The sequence below is a fragment of the Etheostoma spectabile genome, chromosome 7 (assembly GCF_008692095.1).
Source record: "Etheostoma spectabile isolate EspeVRDwgs_2016 chromosome 7, UIUC_Espe_1.0, whole genome shotgun sequence".
Classification (NCBI taxonomy): Eukaryota; Metazoa; Chordata; class Actinopteri; order Perciformes; family Percidae; genus Etheostoma; species Etheostoma spectabile.
Window position 1 is genome coordinate 17547396 of NC_045739.1, and position 17484 is coordinate 17564879.

Here is a 17484-nt window from a genome sequence, read left to right on the forward strand (position 1 = left end):
TAGTGGAGGAAGTTCTTTATTGGTGAGGAAACAGGCAGAACTGGCAGAAGGAGATAGGACATGGCAGACGGAGTCCTGAACAAAAAATGAATAAAAAAAAAAAATGGGTGTAGGACTAAAAGAGGGAGAGGAAGAGAGGGGGTGGCGATGGCACGGGAAGAGGGCGAGTGAGATATGCAGCCATGCAGAATAGTAGTGCACCTCATCTTGTTATCCTCTAGTTTGGGTGGTGCTTTTGCTTTTCGTGATAACAGGCGGTTCACTCCAGAGTCTTGCTTTGAGATGGTTCGGCTATGCTTTATTTGTGTTTGCAAGACGTGAGCTTGTGGTCAGTACAGCAGGTGTTCAAGCAGGATATTTTGTAGTGTCCTGTGTTGAGTTCATATAACAGGATGATTTTGAAATCTGGATTGTTGGCTAAACTGTATTCACTGTATGTGTGACTCTCCAACAGGCAACACAGTCCTTTGCTTTTATACAGCACATTTCTGTATTTGTATTTAAATATATGAAGTCCTGTCAACACTTTTTAAACTCATAACTACTTCCATTAATTACCATATTTCCATATTCACAAGCCATTACACTTCATTTCTTCTGAAGTTTTTTTTTTTTTTAACTGAGGCCTGTAGTATATTTCAGCTGCACCAGTCTGCCAGCATGGAAGTGGCACAACTCCAGCAGTTTCTTATATACAGCCCTGGATGGCAGCCATTTGCTCAGAACTGCTGCCTCCTTTTCACATGGTGTACGCCACCCAGTAAATCACGTTCACCACAGCAAAAGTGAAAGGGAACACGGCCCTGGCGTAGATGTCGATGGTGTCAGCATCAATGGGCTTGCAGACGCACTTGGAACAGCACTTCTTCTCCTCCGTGCTCTCCTCAGTCTGCCTGGACCTTCTCCTCCTCGGCTCAGCCTCCTCGCTGCCGCCCTCCCCAGGGATTTCGCTGCTGGAGCGCTGGGGACGACCCTGGCGGTTGGAAATCATTACACCCTGGTTCATGCCAGTGACCGACAGGGAAAACAGAACCATAGCCTGTTTGCCGTTCTTCACAATGGACTATAGGGAGACAGAGAGAGAGAGAGAGAGAGAGAGAAGCGTGTAAGCACTTTCTGAGGCTTTACATGCTAGAGTGCAGTTTTGAGTCATTCAGCATCACATATTTGACAAGTCAGGCAGAAGTCTTTCAGCCTATCTGCCACCTTGTAGTTGTGTGGAATCCAGAACAATTTGAGAAATCTGCTAAATATCAAAAGACAAAATGAGGAGTCATAATTTTACAAAAAAATGGCATGTTTTGCAATTTGAATATTACATCTTCCACTATTTTCCTCCTTTAAAATCCCAATATAAGTAAGTAAGTAAGTACCAGTAAGTAAGTAAAGCTTTATTTATATAGCATACTACAGTGAAACACTTGCATTGCATTTTTGTACTAGATCACTAAGCACTCTTCATTCCTGTTACTTTATCATAAAAGTACTTGGTACTTTTTATTTGTACATTTTTTAAATTCAAATTAAAAGATGGCATTTGTAACTTTATGCTTTTTTGCAATAAAAACATTTAGCTCCGGCCGATTAAGATATTTTGATAGTGAAACATTCAACAGTCCAGAACTGCAAACACAACTCTTGATTATTAAAGAAAACATAACTTCAGATGTTGCTGAGACATTGGTACATTTTAAAGTCATTGTAGTTTTACTCACAATCAACAATGCCCATTTTTAATCACACCACTTTAATAATCATTGTCACTCACTCCACTCATCTTTTCATGTGTTTGTCTTGTTTTTACTTGTGTTGTCTGCATGTAACCAGTTTTGCTCAATTTTATTTTATTTTAATGCTCAATTTACAGAAAATATCATCCAGTTATCATACATTGTTCTTAAGGTACACCTTAGTAAGATGTACATTAAGAGCAAAGCAACTATTACTTCCTAAAGGGAAATCTTCTATTTTCCCATTATACTCTGTGGAGATTCCTCGTCTAGCTGAAGGTCAGTGGGACGGATGCTTGTCAACAGCGAAGTTTGAAGCCCAGCCGTGGTCTACGTTCGAAAGGCCTGCTTATTACTCCCCCTGAAGCTCTTACTGCTGATGGGAGTACATGATGGGAATGATTTCCTCACCTCAGAGCTGAGCTTGTTGGCCTTCACCTTGGCCTTTTCTTTGAGTCGGTAGTCAGCGTTGTAGTGAGCGAAGGCATACTCAATGAGTGCGGCAAACACAAACACGTAACAGATCCAGAAGTAGACGTCTAACGCCTTGATGGCTGACGCTCGAGGCAAGGAGGAGCGGGCGCTTACCATCAGCGTGGTCATGGTGAGAACAGTCGTGATCCCTGTGGAAAAAACACAGGCACAAAGTACAGATTAGACTTCTACAGGGTTTTAGTGATACCAGCACCACTGTGCACACAAGTACAGCTGCACAGAGCCACGAGAATGCATGGAGATCTCATTAACAGACGACACAGGCTGTTGCCATTATATTGTCTTTAGCCGCCAATATTAATCTAAATATTTTCTAACATTTCCTGCTACATTTTGTTCTTTACAAGATAACAAAGTCTGAAGCCCCTAACTGACTCTGGCGGTGGTGATTATCATCCTCATCACCAATATCTTTATTTTGATTTTATTTATTTTAGATTTTATTAGTGTCAGTTAGTCATGATTTACGGAAGCATGGGGGGATGGGCGAGCTTGCTCTGCTTTGTTTGAAATTTACTGGGAATGTCAGCAGAAGTGACCATGCAGGATCCATAGTGCACCTTTAAGCAATAAATCTCAATATCTGGCCAGATTTCAAGCCCATTTCAACTTTACACATCAAATATCAATGTCTAATGGGCATATTGCCATTATTGAGGATATTGTGCTCTTTAGAGGATGAATATTTTCCACCAGAGACAGTTAATAAACATTCCTCAAGCGCCACCCTCAGGACAAAAAGTCAGCACAAGATCTCTCATTATCTACCTGAAAGATTGCCATTGAAACCAAAGGTATAAAGCATTTTGACTTTCCTCTAGTCTATATCCACGAAGTTCTATTTCCAAGACTGCTCGTTGCCGCTGGAAGTTCTGCCGGAATTCATTCTTTTCAGCCAGATGTCTGGTACCTTCCACTTTCTTTTGTGTTGGCATTTTAAACTCAGGGCTCAGGACTATGGTTAACTGTTCCTTAGATCTCTGGGTAAATCCACACAGCTATCTAGACTATCTGTCCAATCTGAGTTTTCTGTTGCAAGACTAAAACAATTTTTGAATGTACACGTTCCACCAAAATAAGTTCCTTTCCATGGCTATCTTGCAGCGGCACCATGGCTCTGCACAGTGCGCAGCGCCGCCCAAGACGATTGTGATTGGTTTAAAAAAATGCCAATAAACCAGAACATGTTTTTTCTCCCATCCCAGAATGTTTTGTGGACTAGCCAGATCCTCCTCCACAGCATTGTGGTGGAAGGTCTAACTAACTTTATTCCGATGCCAAAACCAGGATGCACTTTACAATTGTAGCCCCACCACTGGTGAAGCTCTAAGAATAGTGAAATGGTCAGAATGGTCTGGTGTGATTTCATGTGTTTCATGGTGTTTCATTCATCTTCTTAGGACTTTAGACTTAATCTTTAAATAACTGCCTTAGCAAGCTGTGCCATCTTACCAAAATACAACATAACAAGAATGAACACCTTTGATTTAAGTTCCACCTTTTAAAACTTAAAACACACTTATCATATATATTGTAATTAAACTAATACCAACCTAAGGACACACGAGCAGGGACAGCTGTTTGGCTGATCCAAAAGGACACCCAGGACATGGCAACCAGTAATATCGAAGGCATGTATGACTGGATGATGTAGACACCTCGATTACGTCTCAGCTCAAAGCGAAGGCTGAGCCTTGGAAATCGTCCCGCTGGAAAGCAGAGAACAGACATTATTTAATTGCATTACTGGAGAAGTTAATTATCTATTATGAAAATATCAAATTGTACTTTACATGCACTGTTATTAGACAATGTCTCATCTGCTCAACTGTGGCCCTGGTGGCAAAGCTTCAAGATGTGAGACATAAGGATGTATTTCAAACTACATTTTCCCAGCAGCAACTCCTATCATCCTCTAAAGCTCCTGCCTGGCTCAGCAACAAGTCTGACTTGAGCCATTCCTTCGATGTACAGAATATAACATAGTTCTATTATGCAGTATATATACTGTATATATCTAAAAAAAATCTGAGTTTTCCAACATAAGACTCAAGCCAAGTCCAAAACTGGAAATAGTACATATTGCATAAAACACTCACTCACATGCATTGGCCATTTTAAACTTTTTAGCCCCACCTAAATTTTATCTCAGCCCCCCCTAAAATTATTATAATTTAAAAGAAAAAATACTTTAAAAAAATAATAGTGTGGCCGGGTTTGCTCAGTAGGTCGAGGAAGTGCACACGTATAGAAGTTTACTCATTGATGCAGCGGCCATGGGTTCAATTCCGACCTGTGGCCCTTTGGTGCAAGTCATTCCCCCCCTCTCCCCTTTCATGTCTTCATCTGTTCTGTATGTTAGTGCTTCAAGATAGAGTTTGCGAACTTGTCTGTTAGTGACAGAGGACAAACAATCACAGGTTCAAAGGGCTTGAAACAGGTTTCACATCCTGTGTCGTCGTCGCCGATGCTATGCACCTATGACCCAGTCAAGGAAAGGGTTAACAGAAACATAGTTTTGGTCAATTATGTTCATTGTTATCCAGTGAAAATACAGATTTAGCAAGGGGGGGTTAACATTTTTGCAAGGCAGTGTATCCATGTCACATTCTCATTTGGGGCTGAGCCCCCCCCTAAAGGTCTGATCCTGCAAAGGCCTTTTAAACTGGAACTCCCCTTGACAACAAGAAACACAGGAGAACAGGATAGACGCTCACCAGATTTGAAGTTCATCATCTCAGTGACAAAGCGATAGTCTGTGATGGTGAACTGGGAGAGCTCCAGTTTGTCCAGGCCGTGGATGTGTCTCTGACTCTCCGACCAGTGGTAAACAATGTCCTCTGAGGAGTAACCATCTACAATGAAAAACAGATGACAACAAGACTTTTTATCGAACCGACAAAGAGCAGTTATTTTGTTAGTAGTAGTAATGGAGAAAGCTGGTAACATTGTAACCTTTCCTTGGTGTAACTTTACCTTTGGCATGAACGCCTCGAGAGGAAATAAATGTGTGATGGAATAATAAAAGACGTTTTGTGAATCCAAACTTACAGCTTTCCAGGTCCAGCATACACTCTTGTTCATCCATTGGATACTTGGTCAGGTCCATATCACACGCCACCGTCGAAGTGATTCTAGGAACAAAACAACCCATTTAATCAAAACTTGATGTGCACCATCCTCTGAACAACTCAACTGACAAGTTTTACTATAGCATTCTGGTTCACATTCAGATGGTTCCACCCATCAAGATGTGGCATCTCTCCAGTAAGACGAGCATTTTCTATTGTAAGCTGAGAGCTGTGTCAGCTGCGGATAAAAAAAGAAAGAATAAAAGCAACCCGTTCTTACTCCCAACTCGTCAAATATGAAGGTTCAATCAGGGGCCCTAAGTGTCCGTGTACGTGTTGTATGACTAATGAAGACAATAATCCGTTTGCTCATACCGGCTGCTGTATAGAATGACTCCATTGGGCTGCAGGCGGATCAGCTTGTTCTCCACAGTGACATCGTGGAACCAAGCAGATTTGGCATTGACGATGAACGTGTCGGGCAGCCACAACTTGTCCACGAATCGACTGTCCAATCCCAGAGTCTTGTTGGTGTGATTGAAGGATAGGCGGTCGTCGCGCCAGCTCTGCCGCAAGAACACGGTCATGGTGTAATCCTGCCAGCAACATGTAAACACACCGACACAAACATAAAGGCTGGGTCACCGTCATTGGGGAAACAAACTTTACTGACATAAAACACTTTTAACGTTACAGTATTAGGATTTACTTTTTCTAAAAGTCACCTTGTATCAAGATTTTCTTTTTTTTTAATAAAACAAAAAAAAGAAATGCTAATTTGTGTGGTTCAGTATAGGATAGATGGAAGTTATTCTAGAATTAAATACAAACACATGAAGACTTAGATACAAGCAGTACTACTCCAAAGTAGAATGAAATCTAAATACATAAAGTAGATCAGCATGTTTTTAATCCAATAGTGTCTTTATTTTATTATAATTACTTCATTTTATTATTTTTAGGTATTTTTTATCATATTTAAAAACAAATATAATTTATTTCTTTCACATCTTAAATCATACAACTTAAACTTAGAAGGAGAGACATCATTAAAGGGTTTTGCCCATAATGACCCTGAAATTTGCTACTGCTGCAATGTTGATTTAATCTAGATTAGTCAACATCTAAAATCAAACAGACGCTGTCAGATATACTCCAGCGATTTTACAGTCGTTAACATCAATATGGTAACATGTTTCATAACTGCTTTGAATACTGATCCTCATGGCATTTCTTTTTTTGTGATCAAATTTAGATTTTTATTTTCATATTCAGAAAAAAATGTAAACATAACATTCACGAACAGTTCCAAACAACACACTGGGGCATAGGAACACATCACAGGGCATCATCATGGCATTTCTGTATATTTCATATATTTGCATCCAACCTATTTATCTCAAAAACTGCCAGCGTTTGGCGAGCCTTTTCTGGAATGCTAATTTGTAGTTTGAACTGTTGAAGCGAGGGAAATATTTATTTCTTTGGAAAAGACCCAGGGCCACATGGATACAGTGCATCTTCCCAATAGATTTGGTTCTTACGGTACAAAATCCCTGAAAGCATCGAATTATCAACAACAACTCAGCCAATGTGTCACACATATTCACACATAGTACTTTCAAACCCTCAAGTGGGATAATTCAGGATTATGCAAATAGCAAATCTTTGATCTTTCGGCAATAGTGATGTTAAGGGATGATAGAAAATCTAAGTGTAAAAGGAAGCAGAAAGTGACGGTACACTTTACCATGTTGGCTTCAGAGATGTGGTCAATGCTGGCCACTTCAATAGCCATGGCCACGTTCACAGGTGGACCTGTGGGAGGAGAAGTGAGAGAAGAAAGCAAACCTGCTCCTAAACTCACACACACACACACACACACACACATACACACGTTCCTTCTCTGCTCATTCTAAACCCATCAGTCCCTCCCATCCATCCTCACTCCATCACCCATCTGTTTCCCTCCCACCTACCATCCACCCACATCTCAAACACTCCTACAGTGCATAGAGATTAAGCATTATCCAGTTTAACCATGCTAAGTGGCACATCACACTGTGGGCATTCATAAACAGCACTGGGCTTTTGTGGACTCGCACAGAGTGAGCTTCTGCCAATGTCCACACACACACACACACACACACACACAAACACAAACACACAAACACACACACACACTGTATAGCATTTTCACTCAACAGTTTGCCATATGATTAGCATGGAGTGTGCCTCTGTGATCGGATGCTAGAGGGCAGAAACTACAGGGGAGCTCACTGATGCAGAACAGAAAGGCTATTTATACTGAACATTAAGGAATCATACATTACCATTCCCCACCATTCAACACCTTCCCATCCCATTTTCTAGCAAATCATTATCTATTTACCATACACTGGATGTATAGTGTGAGGTGATTTACAATGGCATGCTTATTGGATGTCAAAGTCAGCAGGGGCCAGTTGCAAGCATGTTTTGTACAGTATCCCCCAGTGGTTCTCCACAGTTTAATAAGGAATTGTAATACATTCACTACATACTAATCTATGTTTATTAATAATTAAATGGAAATTTTTGCATTAAACAGTCGTACCATAACAATACTGTAATGTTAATGTGGGACATTTTTGTACCATAAAACTTATGTAAATAAATAACATGAATATTACACAGATATAATAAGAGTTACAAATATGTTAAGTGCCATGCAAGCACTGATAAATATGGTGGCCAAGAGAGCTAAAAAATAAAGATTTGGGGTTTTTTTGTTTGTTTTTACTTGCAGTCCTTCAAGCTCTCTCGGGCCCCATAACTTTTTTATTATATTTTATTCTTAGCACTGTAGCACTGAACACTGTCTTAGTAGTTTTTTGGGGGGAGGCATACAATTTAACAGTGTAGTACTGTAAGTCACTTTGGACAAAAGCATCTTCAAAATGAATAGAATGTAATGTGAATGAATAGAATGTAAAAATGTTTTCCAAAATACAATGTCATTCAGAAATCCTTTTTGTAAAGTACAAACAAATGGTTTGTTTCACAAATATGGTGTTCCATTTAAAGACATCAAATTGTGTACATTTCTGCATTTTTGTTAAAAAATATATATATGCAAAAAAAATAGATTCACATACCTTGTTTGTACTTTCATAACTAAAATAGTTGGTTTGAAGTTATGTTTGGGCATTTGTGCATCACTTCAGTCATGTGGATTCTCAGAAGTCATATTTGTGAATATTACCTCATTTTCAAAATGCAAAACATCTATGAATCTTTTTTTTAAGTTTGTGTAAATTTGATATTTATTTGATTGCTTAATGACACAAACATAACTCCATACTAAAAGGCCATGGGATATGAGTTGAATGAAAGGAATTACTCCCAATAACACACATGATTCCTCAGTGGTCACAAACAGCCCTCCCTTTGAGCTTTTATTTCCAGCGCATTGTAATGTTACATCAATAGGAATGCAGTCACCACAAGATGCTGTGTTATGAGGGTCTGTGTAGGCGTGTAGTGCACACAGGAGTGTGTGTGGTGGTAGCAGTGCTTCTGCTCCACATTTTCACCTCTGCTCAACTGAGTTAAGCTGTGAGATTGAGAAATCTATCGCTGTGGTCATTGGAGGTTTCACATCTTGCAGCCATTCTTAGCAAAGTCTCTAGAGCGGTGCTCATTGTTTGCACCACCCATTTCCCTCTTGTCCTTGAAAGCTTCTCTTCACCTAAATGGTTTTGTGTGTCCTTAAGTAAAGATTCACTTGAGTCAAAAGCAGGAATTTACATAGAGTGAATCCAGGTTTGTTCTAATGTCGTACAAGAAAAAACAAAGACACCTTTGAATAATGGAATTGGAAAAATGAAATGTGAATGTCCATGTTGCTGTAACCTAGGGTGGGTGATGCTAAGGATGGCTGTAAATGTGAGGGGGTGAAATGCAACCCAACGCCACGAGCAGTAGATCTCATACTCACCTCCTATCCCAGGGCGAAAATTTCTTGCATAGCCCTTCATTAACTCATCCAGATTAGGTAACCAGGATATTTGAATGTCTGTACCTACATAGTCCCCAATGTCACTCAGCATGGCCCTGAAGGAGACAAACAGCAAACACAGCAGCCTTTAGCAGTCGTCCAGCGACACCATGTGTCCACAGGAAAGCTTGACAGAGCCTCAGATACAGTTAGTAACATACACAACAAACATAAATGAAAGACAATGTTAACTGTTGAAAGAAAAAGCATTAGAAGTTACCGTAATAACCTTGAGTCATCAAGTTCACTTTTAAAATTTGATGCTTGGTTTTTGTATGTTTCATTTTGCCACTTGGGGGCGGCAGAACCAGCTGTAAACCCAATAATTACATATTATCACCTTGTAAAGTTGTTAGGGCAAACGTGTTAGTAACTACAGTAGTTGCCTAGCTGCACATCTAGCAGACACAGAGCAACATGAGCATTTATTTGGAGTTGTGTGTCTGTCCTCTTGACAACTGTAAGTCCAATATTCACTTTCCTTTTACCTCTGTTTATGAATACATCAACTCCTGAAGGAAATATGTGTCCCAGCTAGTTGCTTACATAGACAATATATAAAGATGGACAACACGTCTTCACTTCCTCCCAATACACAAAAGTGAAGCTCTGATATCCCAGAAGCAATATTTCTTTTCCCTAGGATGGCGAAGGCATTGCCTGCGCTACTACCACAAACTACAAACCTATTTAATCATGTTTTTATTTGCAGATGTCCCCTTAAAACAGGTCACACAACAAATGTGTATTGTGTGATTGTTCAAACACAACATAATTTTTAAAAGGAGGATTAGTGTTAAAAATGATTTATCAGACAAATCATGAAATGTAAAGTTAGAAGTCATGTAGGTTATTTTGGAAAAATAAAAACAAATTGATACATAAATATTTTCATATGCTGACATATACCCTGATCCAAATAGTCTAAGTATTTTGACTTAAACTTACAAGAATAAGAAGAGATTCAAGGCTTTTTAAAATTTATTTTTGCCCTGTTTTTATTAATAATTTGTTATTTATTTAATAAATTATACTTAGTAATGTGCTTTTATATATCTTTAAGTCATAGCAAGTACATCTAGTGGATATGCTCTCAAACACATCTAATGAAATGCTGTCTGTAGTTTGGCACCATGACACCTCGATTGAAGCAGTCCTTTTTTCCCATTCCTCCAACCTCTCAAGAGGAGAATAACAGTTAAATTAAAACTATTTGACCATAGAAAAGGACACCCCTGAGGCCCCCTGGAGCTCTCACAGAGTGCTTGAGGACCCAGCGCCTACACTGACAGAATCTGCCTCAGTGTAGAAGTTTAGAAGAGCAGCACAGCTCAGATACCACCAGGTGGCAGTTTTGCATTCTAAAACAGAGCCTGTAAACAGATGCCATGCAGAAACTATGCAGATACAGAGTACAGTTTGGACCTTTATGTCTTTGAGTTTAAGCCAGGTCAGTTGCAACGTCATTAGACACACCACGCTATCCTTTAATACAGACAGAGATACAGTATGCTAGCATGCAATACAGACGGAGCTATGCTGTCATTCAGTACAGGCAGAGCGTCAGCCTTTCATGTTTTCATATACATGCTGTTGTACAGAATCAGGTTATAGAGGCAAAACTGCCATCCAGAGTTGAAAGTGCTGACTAACGTGCGATAAATACATTTAATAAGTTAAAGGTTTCACTGACATTCAGAGTCACAATGGCCGGTGGTGACATTGACAGGGACATCGACCATATCAGGGCTTGATCAAAGGCGTAATGATTGACCGACAGTAAAAAGCCATTCAGTGACTTTTGAAAAGAGGCTGACATTTGAAGAAAGTCGACTTAGAGAGCAAAGCACACAGTTACATGGAAAACTGACCTCCACAGCAAAACAGCATGAAAGTATTTTCTGCTTAGCTACTCAAATTGTAAAAAAAAAAAAAAAAAAAAAAAAAAGTAAAGTTAGTAAGTAAGAAACGGTTTTTGCCATGTCATTAACATTTCCCTCGTGAATTCATTTCGTAGTGGCAGAGGTATTTTTTGTCTTGCAATCACTGTCATGTGTGACATAAATGGGAGCACCGAGTGAATTAATTAATCATCGTGTGACTCCTGGATTTCTTCACTAATTGGTACTTTCTAAATATGGAAATAAAGAGCTTTTCTTTCAAGAACTCCATTAACACACCAAGGTCAAACAGGCCTTCTTGTATGGAGGGAAGAGATTCTGTGTTTCTGCTGGGGACATACTGTATATATACATAGGGACAGTATGATTATTTATTGTTACTGCATATTCATTTTAACTGTTTCACTGATTTATAGTATTGTGATACTTTATAAAGTATTTCAATCCTTGACATTTTCTGTTTGATTTAACACACATTTTAAAAAGTCTGTATTCTACTTTCACACACCTATTCTAGTATGAGGTTCATTACAAAAATGTAACATTATACCACATTTATGTCACAAACAGTACCAGTGGCACAATATATTTTTTCCTTGGACATTTTGTTTTTAAATTTTGACTTTCTGTCAAAGCGATCTTTTATTTATCTGTCTGTACCCGCTATTTATTCACAACACATAAGATGTGTGTTACGTCCTGTGTTCCACAAAAGTTTTATTCCAAAAGATTTAGCAGATGCTAATAATGTGAACGTTTTTACTGAAAAATGCTAAATGGACATTTATTTCAAATGTCACAGATGATTGATTGAATTAAATGCTGCTCTCCAGAGAGCAGACCAGACATTAATTGACTTGTAAATTGATGTTGTTGATGGAAAAAAATGTTCAAGTGTTTATTGTTTGATTTCCCAACCTGAATTAGCATGGCCACAATGAGCCAAACTGGAAAATATTTCTCCGAGGGGAAATAAATAATGCTGTGTGCTATTAGAGGACATGGGAGGGGTTGGGTGTTTCATTACTCTCTGTCAAGCTTCACTAAACATCCACACCTCTTTACAGCCGAGAGTGTGTAGCCTATTTCCAGACGCTTCTCTTTCTTCTGTATTTCCCTTTCACAAAATGTCTCTCCCGATGCCTGGATCTGCACCCATCTGTTTATGAGCTAACATTAAACAGACGGGGAGAGGAGACAGAGGAGAGGAAAGACAAAGAGCAGCACCCTCTCTCAAATTGATGGCGTCTTTTTGGAAACGTAATGTGCAAGCATGCACTAACAAGCCTAATTAGTATAATATACTGACACCGCTAGTTACCTGAGCACGGCCAGACTGCCAGTCCACTGTTCCCCACTCTGAAACTCACTGTTTAATTTGTTTCATTGGCATCAGTGTGAGATGAAAAGCATTGCAAATTCCATTTGGATAAATCATAATAAAACCCAAATAAGTAGCGCAAATCTACAAGAAGCTGCTCCATTTCCATGATGGCGTTCATGTGTGTACATGCGTGTGTGTGGGTGTGCATGTTGCAGTAACTGACAGTAATAATATATTTGTTTTCATTCAGCAAACAGATCATTTTATTGACAACATTACTTTCTCTACGCTTTGACACATTCAGCATTTAAATATGTTGTTTAAATATGAGTGCAAGCAGTGACATATTTTTGTAAAAATGTTTATTTAATGTGTTAAAAGTTTAATGTATCAATGAATCAATCATGAGTTTCTACATTTATCATATTTTACAAATATACTATGTGTACTATCAAAGTCAAAAACATAGTTCTGCATATGTCCACTATGCATATATGTCAGATTTGATGTGCTTCTAGAGGGATTTTGGAGACTTCTTTTCTTAACTTAACAAATGAATTAACATGTATTTGATAATCAGAATTTGAGTGCTTATGAGCAATCGTCCCAATTGAAGAACAGAGCAATTGGTATAATGTGTTTCTTTTTGCTGTTTACATGTGGTGTGTCACCTCTAATTGGGTAAGAGGCATTAAGTGGAAGCACTGAAGTGTTGTGCACCACCTCACCCTGCTGCAAGAGCAGAGTCGGGCTTATAGAGCCAGTTCATGCAGCCAGAGGAACATGATCATATCACTGGGTTATTGGAAAATGTACTCTCTGGACAGGAGGGATTTATCCGCTGACTCAGCCTCTTACACAGATTGGTCAGGAGTATAGTGTCACTTGAGTGCAGGTTTAAGGGACAAGTGTGACAGAACAGAAATGTCATAAAATGTTGGGATTAAATCCTGCTGCATCACATTTTACTGCCACATCTTGCTAAACAATATGTCCATGTGTGGAACGTAGCCTTTATAAAATAGGTGTGTACATATCTCTGGTGAACACATGTAAACAAAATGTCTACAGTCCCAACTACTCTGCCTGTCTTTCTGAAAAGCTGAAACCTACTACTGAGCTTTTCCGTCCATGTTGTAAGATGAATTAGTATCTACTATTGGACTGGATGGTAAAACATGATGCAGTTGTTAGCATTCAACAACTATATCTCACATGCAAAGCACCGACTGACCCCCAATCCTCCAACTCTTTGTGCACTGTGTGTGCATCCTATCTTATCCACACGCATGATAGATTTGTAATTTATTATTGTATCTTATTTTACGGAGAGCCCCAATGACCAACCACCAACCATAGAATACTACCCCACCTCACCTGTTTTTGTGTCTGCTAGTTTGTGATCATTGATTAAATGGAAATTTATTTAAAATATGCACCATATATAGAATCACTTCTATCGTTATCCAGATGCAGGCCACAACAAAACAACTGTTACCTCTATCATTCATTCATCCATCCATCCATCCATCCATCCATCAATTAATTATCAGTAACAGTTTATCCTTTACAGTGTTGCGCGGGTGTCCCAGCTGACATTGGGCGAGAGGTCAGAATGCCCCTACCTAGCACAGCAGCTGGATTCTCGCAATATCATGAGATCATACGAGAATTGGCAGGATCACATATCACATGAAAATTAGTCCCGCAGACCTTACTGTACAGCGCTGTGGAGGAGGGTCTAGCTAGTCCACGCAGCATTTCAGGATGGAAGAAAAACATGCTCTGGTTTATTGGCATTTCTTTAAACCAATTGCAATCTTCTTGGGCGCCGTCAAGCACCACTGCCGCTGCAAAATAGCATCGGGAAGGAACTTGTTTTGGTGGAAAGTGTACGTTCAAAAGTTGTTTTAGTCGTGCAACAGAAAACTCAGATTGGACAGATAGTCTACCTAGCTGTCTCGATTTACCCTGCAGAGATCTAAGGAGCGGTGCTCATTAATCGACTGGAGATTAAAATTCTAACACAAAGAAAGTGGAAGGTACTGGACATCTGGCCAAAAAGAGTGAAATCCGGCGGAATTTCTGGTGGCAACAGAGCAATCCCAGAAATGGAAAGTCATGGATATTGACTACAGGAAAATCTACTTTTAAGGATTCAAATAATGCATTTCTGTCTGAACTACCAGCTTATGACTTAATCAGTGTCCAGTAAAGAGCTACTTGCCGCTATGGATGTGGTTTAGGTGTGTGTGACGGCAGTTGCATCAACCACAGCGGACGTGATAGACAAAGGGTTCATCCAATCACCTGCCAGGTGCCTGCCCTTTTCCGAAAAGTTTTCAATGAAGGCTTCTCAAATGGTTCTGTGCAACAACCCATCAGGCGCGTCAGGTTGTAGGCCCTGGGCAGGTCAACAGACAGTCAAGGAAACATAGAGACTGACAACCATTCACTCTCCCATTTAGCAAATTAGAGTCAGCAATTAACCTAACCTGCATGTCTTTAGACTGTGGGACGGAGCCAGAAAACCCATGCTGACACAGCGAGAACACGCAAACTCCACACAGAAGGGCCCAAGCCAGAAACCAGAACCCTCTTCCTGTGCAACACACCCTCATACCTAAACAACTTTATAGATAGATTTCCAAAGACTCCCAAAACAAAACATATGAACGTACTCTTTATTGCCGCACGGTGGTGAAAGGCTCCCAAAAAAACATGCGGCAGTTCTATTTACTGGCCCAATCCCAAAGTGAGCCCTGAGGACTAAGGACTAAAGACTCACAGACCTAATTGATCTCAGGTGCTCAGTGAGTGAGTGTGTGAGGCCACATGGGCTCAAATAGGTATAAATGGGATTTGGGACAGCACTTCACGAGATCACATGTTGCCCTGGCGACATTTAATACTGACACTTGCCAGCCACTTGTCATTTTCATTTTAAGTTTGTTGCTTTCCACACGGCCAAGGCACAGGAGACGGCTGCAGGTGCGGATGAAGCTTTTTATTTGGAAAAGCCTGATTTATGTTACCAATAGGCCTTTTTCACAGCATTTTGACATGTTATAGCTGTAAAAGTCACAGGTGCAGTTAATAACATTTATAAAAACTGCACCTAAATGGAACAGAGTAATCGTTAACATCATTAGTTACACCTGTTCTTTCATGCCAAACAAATCAAACTGTCTGCAGTGACAAACGTATATTGGCATTGAAGGGTAAGGCTGATGCTATTCTATATTTTTCTAAAAACAAATCCTATTATTTGTCTGACTAGTCGTTCATCCATCCATCCGAAGATGGATGGACGAGTAGTCATTTCGATGGATGGATGGACTATACTATATCATACAGTATATTAGCACTGTCCATGTTATTTGAGTGTCAGAATTGGTGTTAAAGTGATGCACTCAGAAATTCCTGAAATGAAACAAAAAAAGTAGCATCCGAACACTATTTTATGATAACAATCCCACAATGCAATGTGTCACATTTTATAGATTTGAAATTGACAGTCGTGCAGCATTACACCTGTCAGTTAGTGTCTGAAATCTTGATTCACTGTATAAGCTACAGTAAACTGTTGAGTGTCTAATATAAAAGGAGAAGTGAAAGAGTAAATGAGTGATTTCAGACCGAGCATAAAAGTAGCAATGCGTTAGTCTCAGCCCCAAGCCCATTGGTGCCTACCAATATCAATATTGCAAAGATATTGTAGAGTTGACAATTGGTGCTTTCACAAAATATTTGCACAGTGAGATTTGTGATAAATAATGATTTAGTGGGTAAAGTCACATAATAGAACAGCTGTAACAGTCTGGTAGGTTCAGAAAAGGATATCTGTAACTTTACTGTAATGCAGCTCGTAAAACCAGAAAAAGACAACACTAATGTCATATTACACTGTTACAATGTCCAAAATCAAAGATGATATCTAGTCTCATATCACGATAACAATATAATATCGAGAGGTCAAAAACATTTGAGTCTAAGACTTATTCCAAATGACAGTCAATACCGAGACAGGAAAAAAAATCCTCTTCAAAACCACTTACTTACTTGTTCATAATTTATGTAAAGACAGTATATCTTATTTTTTTAAGATGATCATTTTGCTTTAATATTTGTAATATTTAAAAAGCAAGTGCAGAGTAACACACTATAGAATCAAATTAATCAAATGAAGCCGTAAACTTAAAATATAAAATGTAAATGTTCCCAATCTTGAACTTATCACTTGTCCTGAAAAATTCACAGTACAAAGTGGTCACTGACGTTGTGTCTGTGGCCAGAATGAAATGATTGATACCTGATGATTGAGCCTGGCCTATACCAGGCTCCCAATCTCAATGCCTGTTCTAGATGGATTTTGAATGAAACCAATACTTGTTTTCTGAACGAGCTCGCTTCATCAATGGTTTTGTTTTGAAGGAGAATTACTTTAGAACAAAAGCATAAAGTGCTGGACTCGGTCAAGACCAACTAGAATATTTGGCAAGCCCAATGGCCGAGTCCGAGACAAATAAACGTCCAAATACCAACGAGTCCAGGACAAGTCCGAGACAACAGAAAAGTGTAGTGCTAAGCCCTGATTTACAGCATTAGGATTGTGTTGAGAGGAATAGTTTTTGGACAACAATGAAGGCACAAAGGACTAAGCTACAGTATCAGCCTTCGGCTACATTGTGGGTTTTGGTCTTTTATCGGATTTGATCACCATCCTTATTACATACTACTTTCACTCTTACCCACTGAGGTTAAGACAACCAATGGTATTGTGTTTGAGGTTGTTCTGTACTCTACTAAGCTACAGTATTTTATACTCACTATTGTCTCTGCTGCAGAAACTATCAATTAGATGCAGCTTGTGTTTGGTGAAGCGAAGGGTAAGTGACACTTCAGCTGGAAGGAAAGCTGTGAA

The 17484-nt window shown here is 39.3% G+C and overlaps 1 protein-coding gene across 1 annotated transcript in view; it reads right to left on the bottom strand.

The window, feature by feature from the left end:
• The window catches only part of gabrd (gamma-aminobutyric acid type A receptor subunit delta), a 19515-nt gene continuing 2031 nt past the window's right edge, over positions 1–17484 (bottom strand). Inside the window, exons 2-9 of the mRNA XM_032521159.1 lie at positions 9276–9391; positions 7047–7114; positions 5672–5892; positions 5277–5359; positions 4943–5080; positions 3779–3934; positions 2142–2353; positions 1–1063 (exon numbers count right to left, since the gene is read on the bottom strand). Of these exons, the coding sequence (XP_032377050.1) occupies positions 740–1063; positions 2142–2353; positions 3779–3934; positions 4943–5080; positions 5277–5359; positions 5672–5892; positions 7047–7114; positions 9276–9391 (1318 nt within the window). The 3' untranslated portion in view covers positions 1–739. The remainder of the gene's footprint in view (positions 1064–2141; positions 2354–3778; positions 3935–4942; positions 5081–5276; positions 5360–5671; positions 5893–7046; positions 7115–9275; positions 9392–17484) is intronic.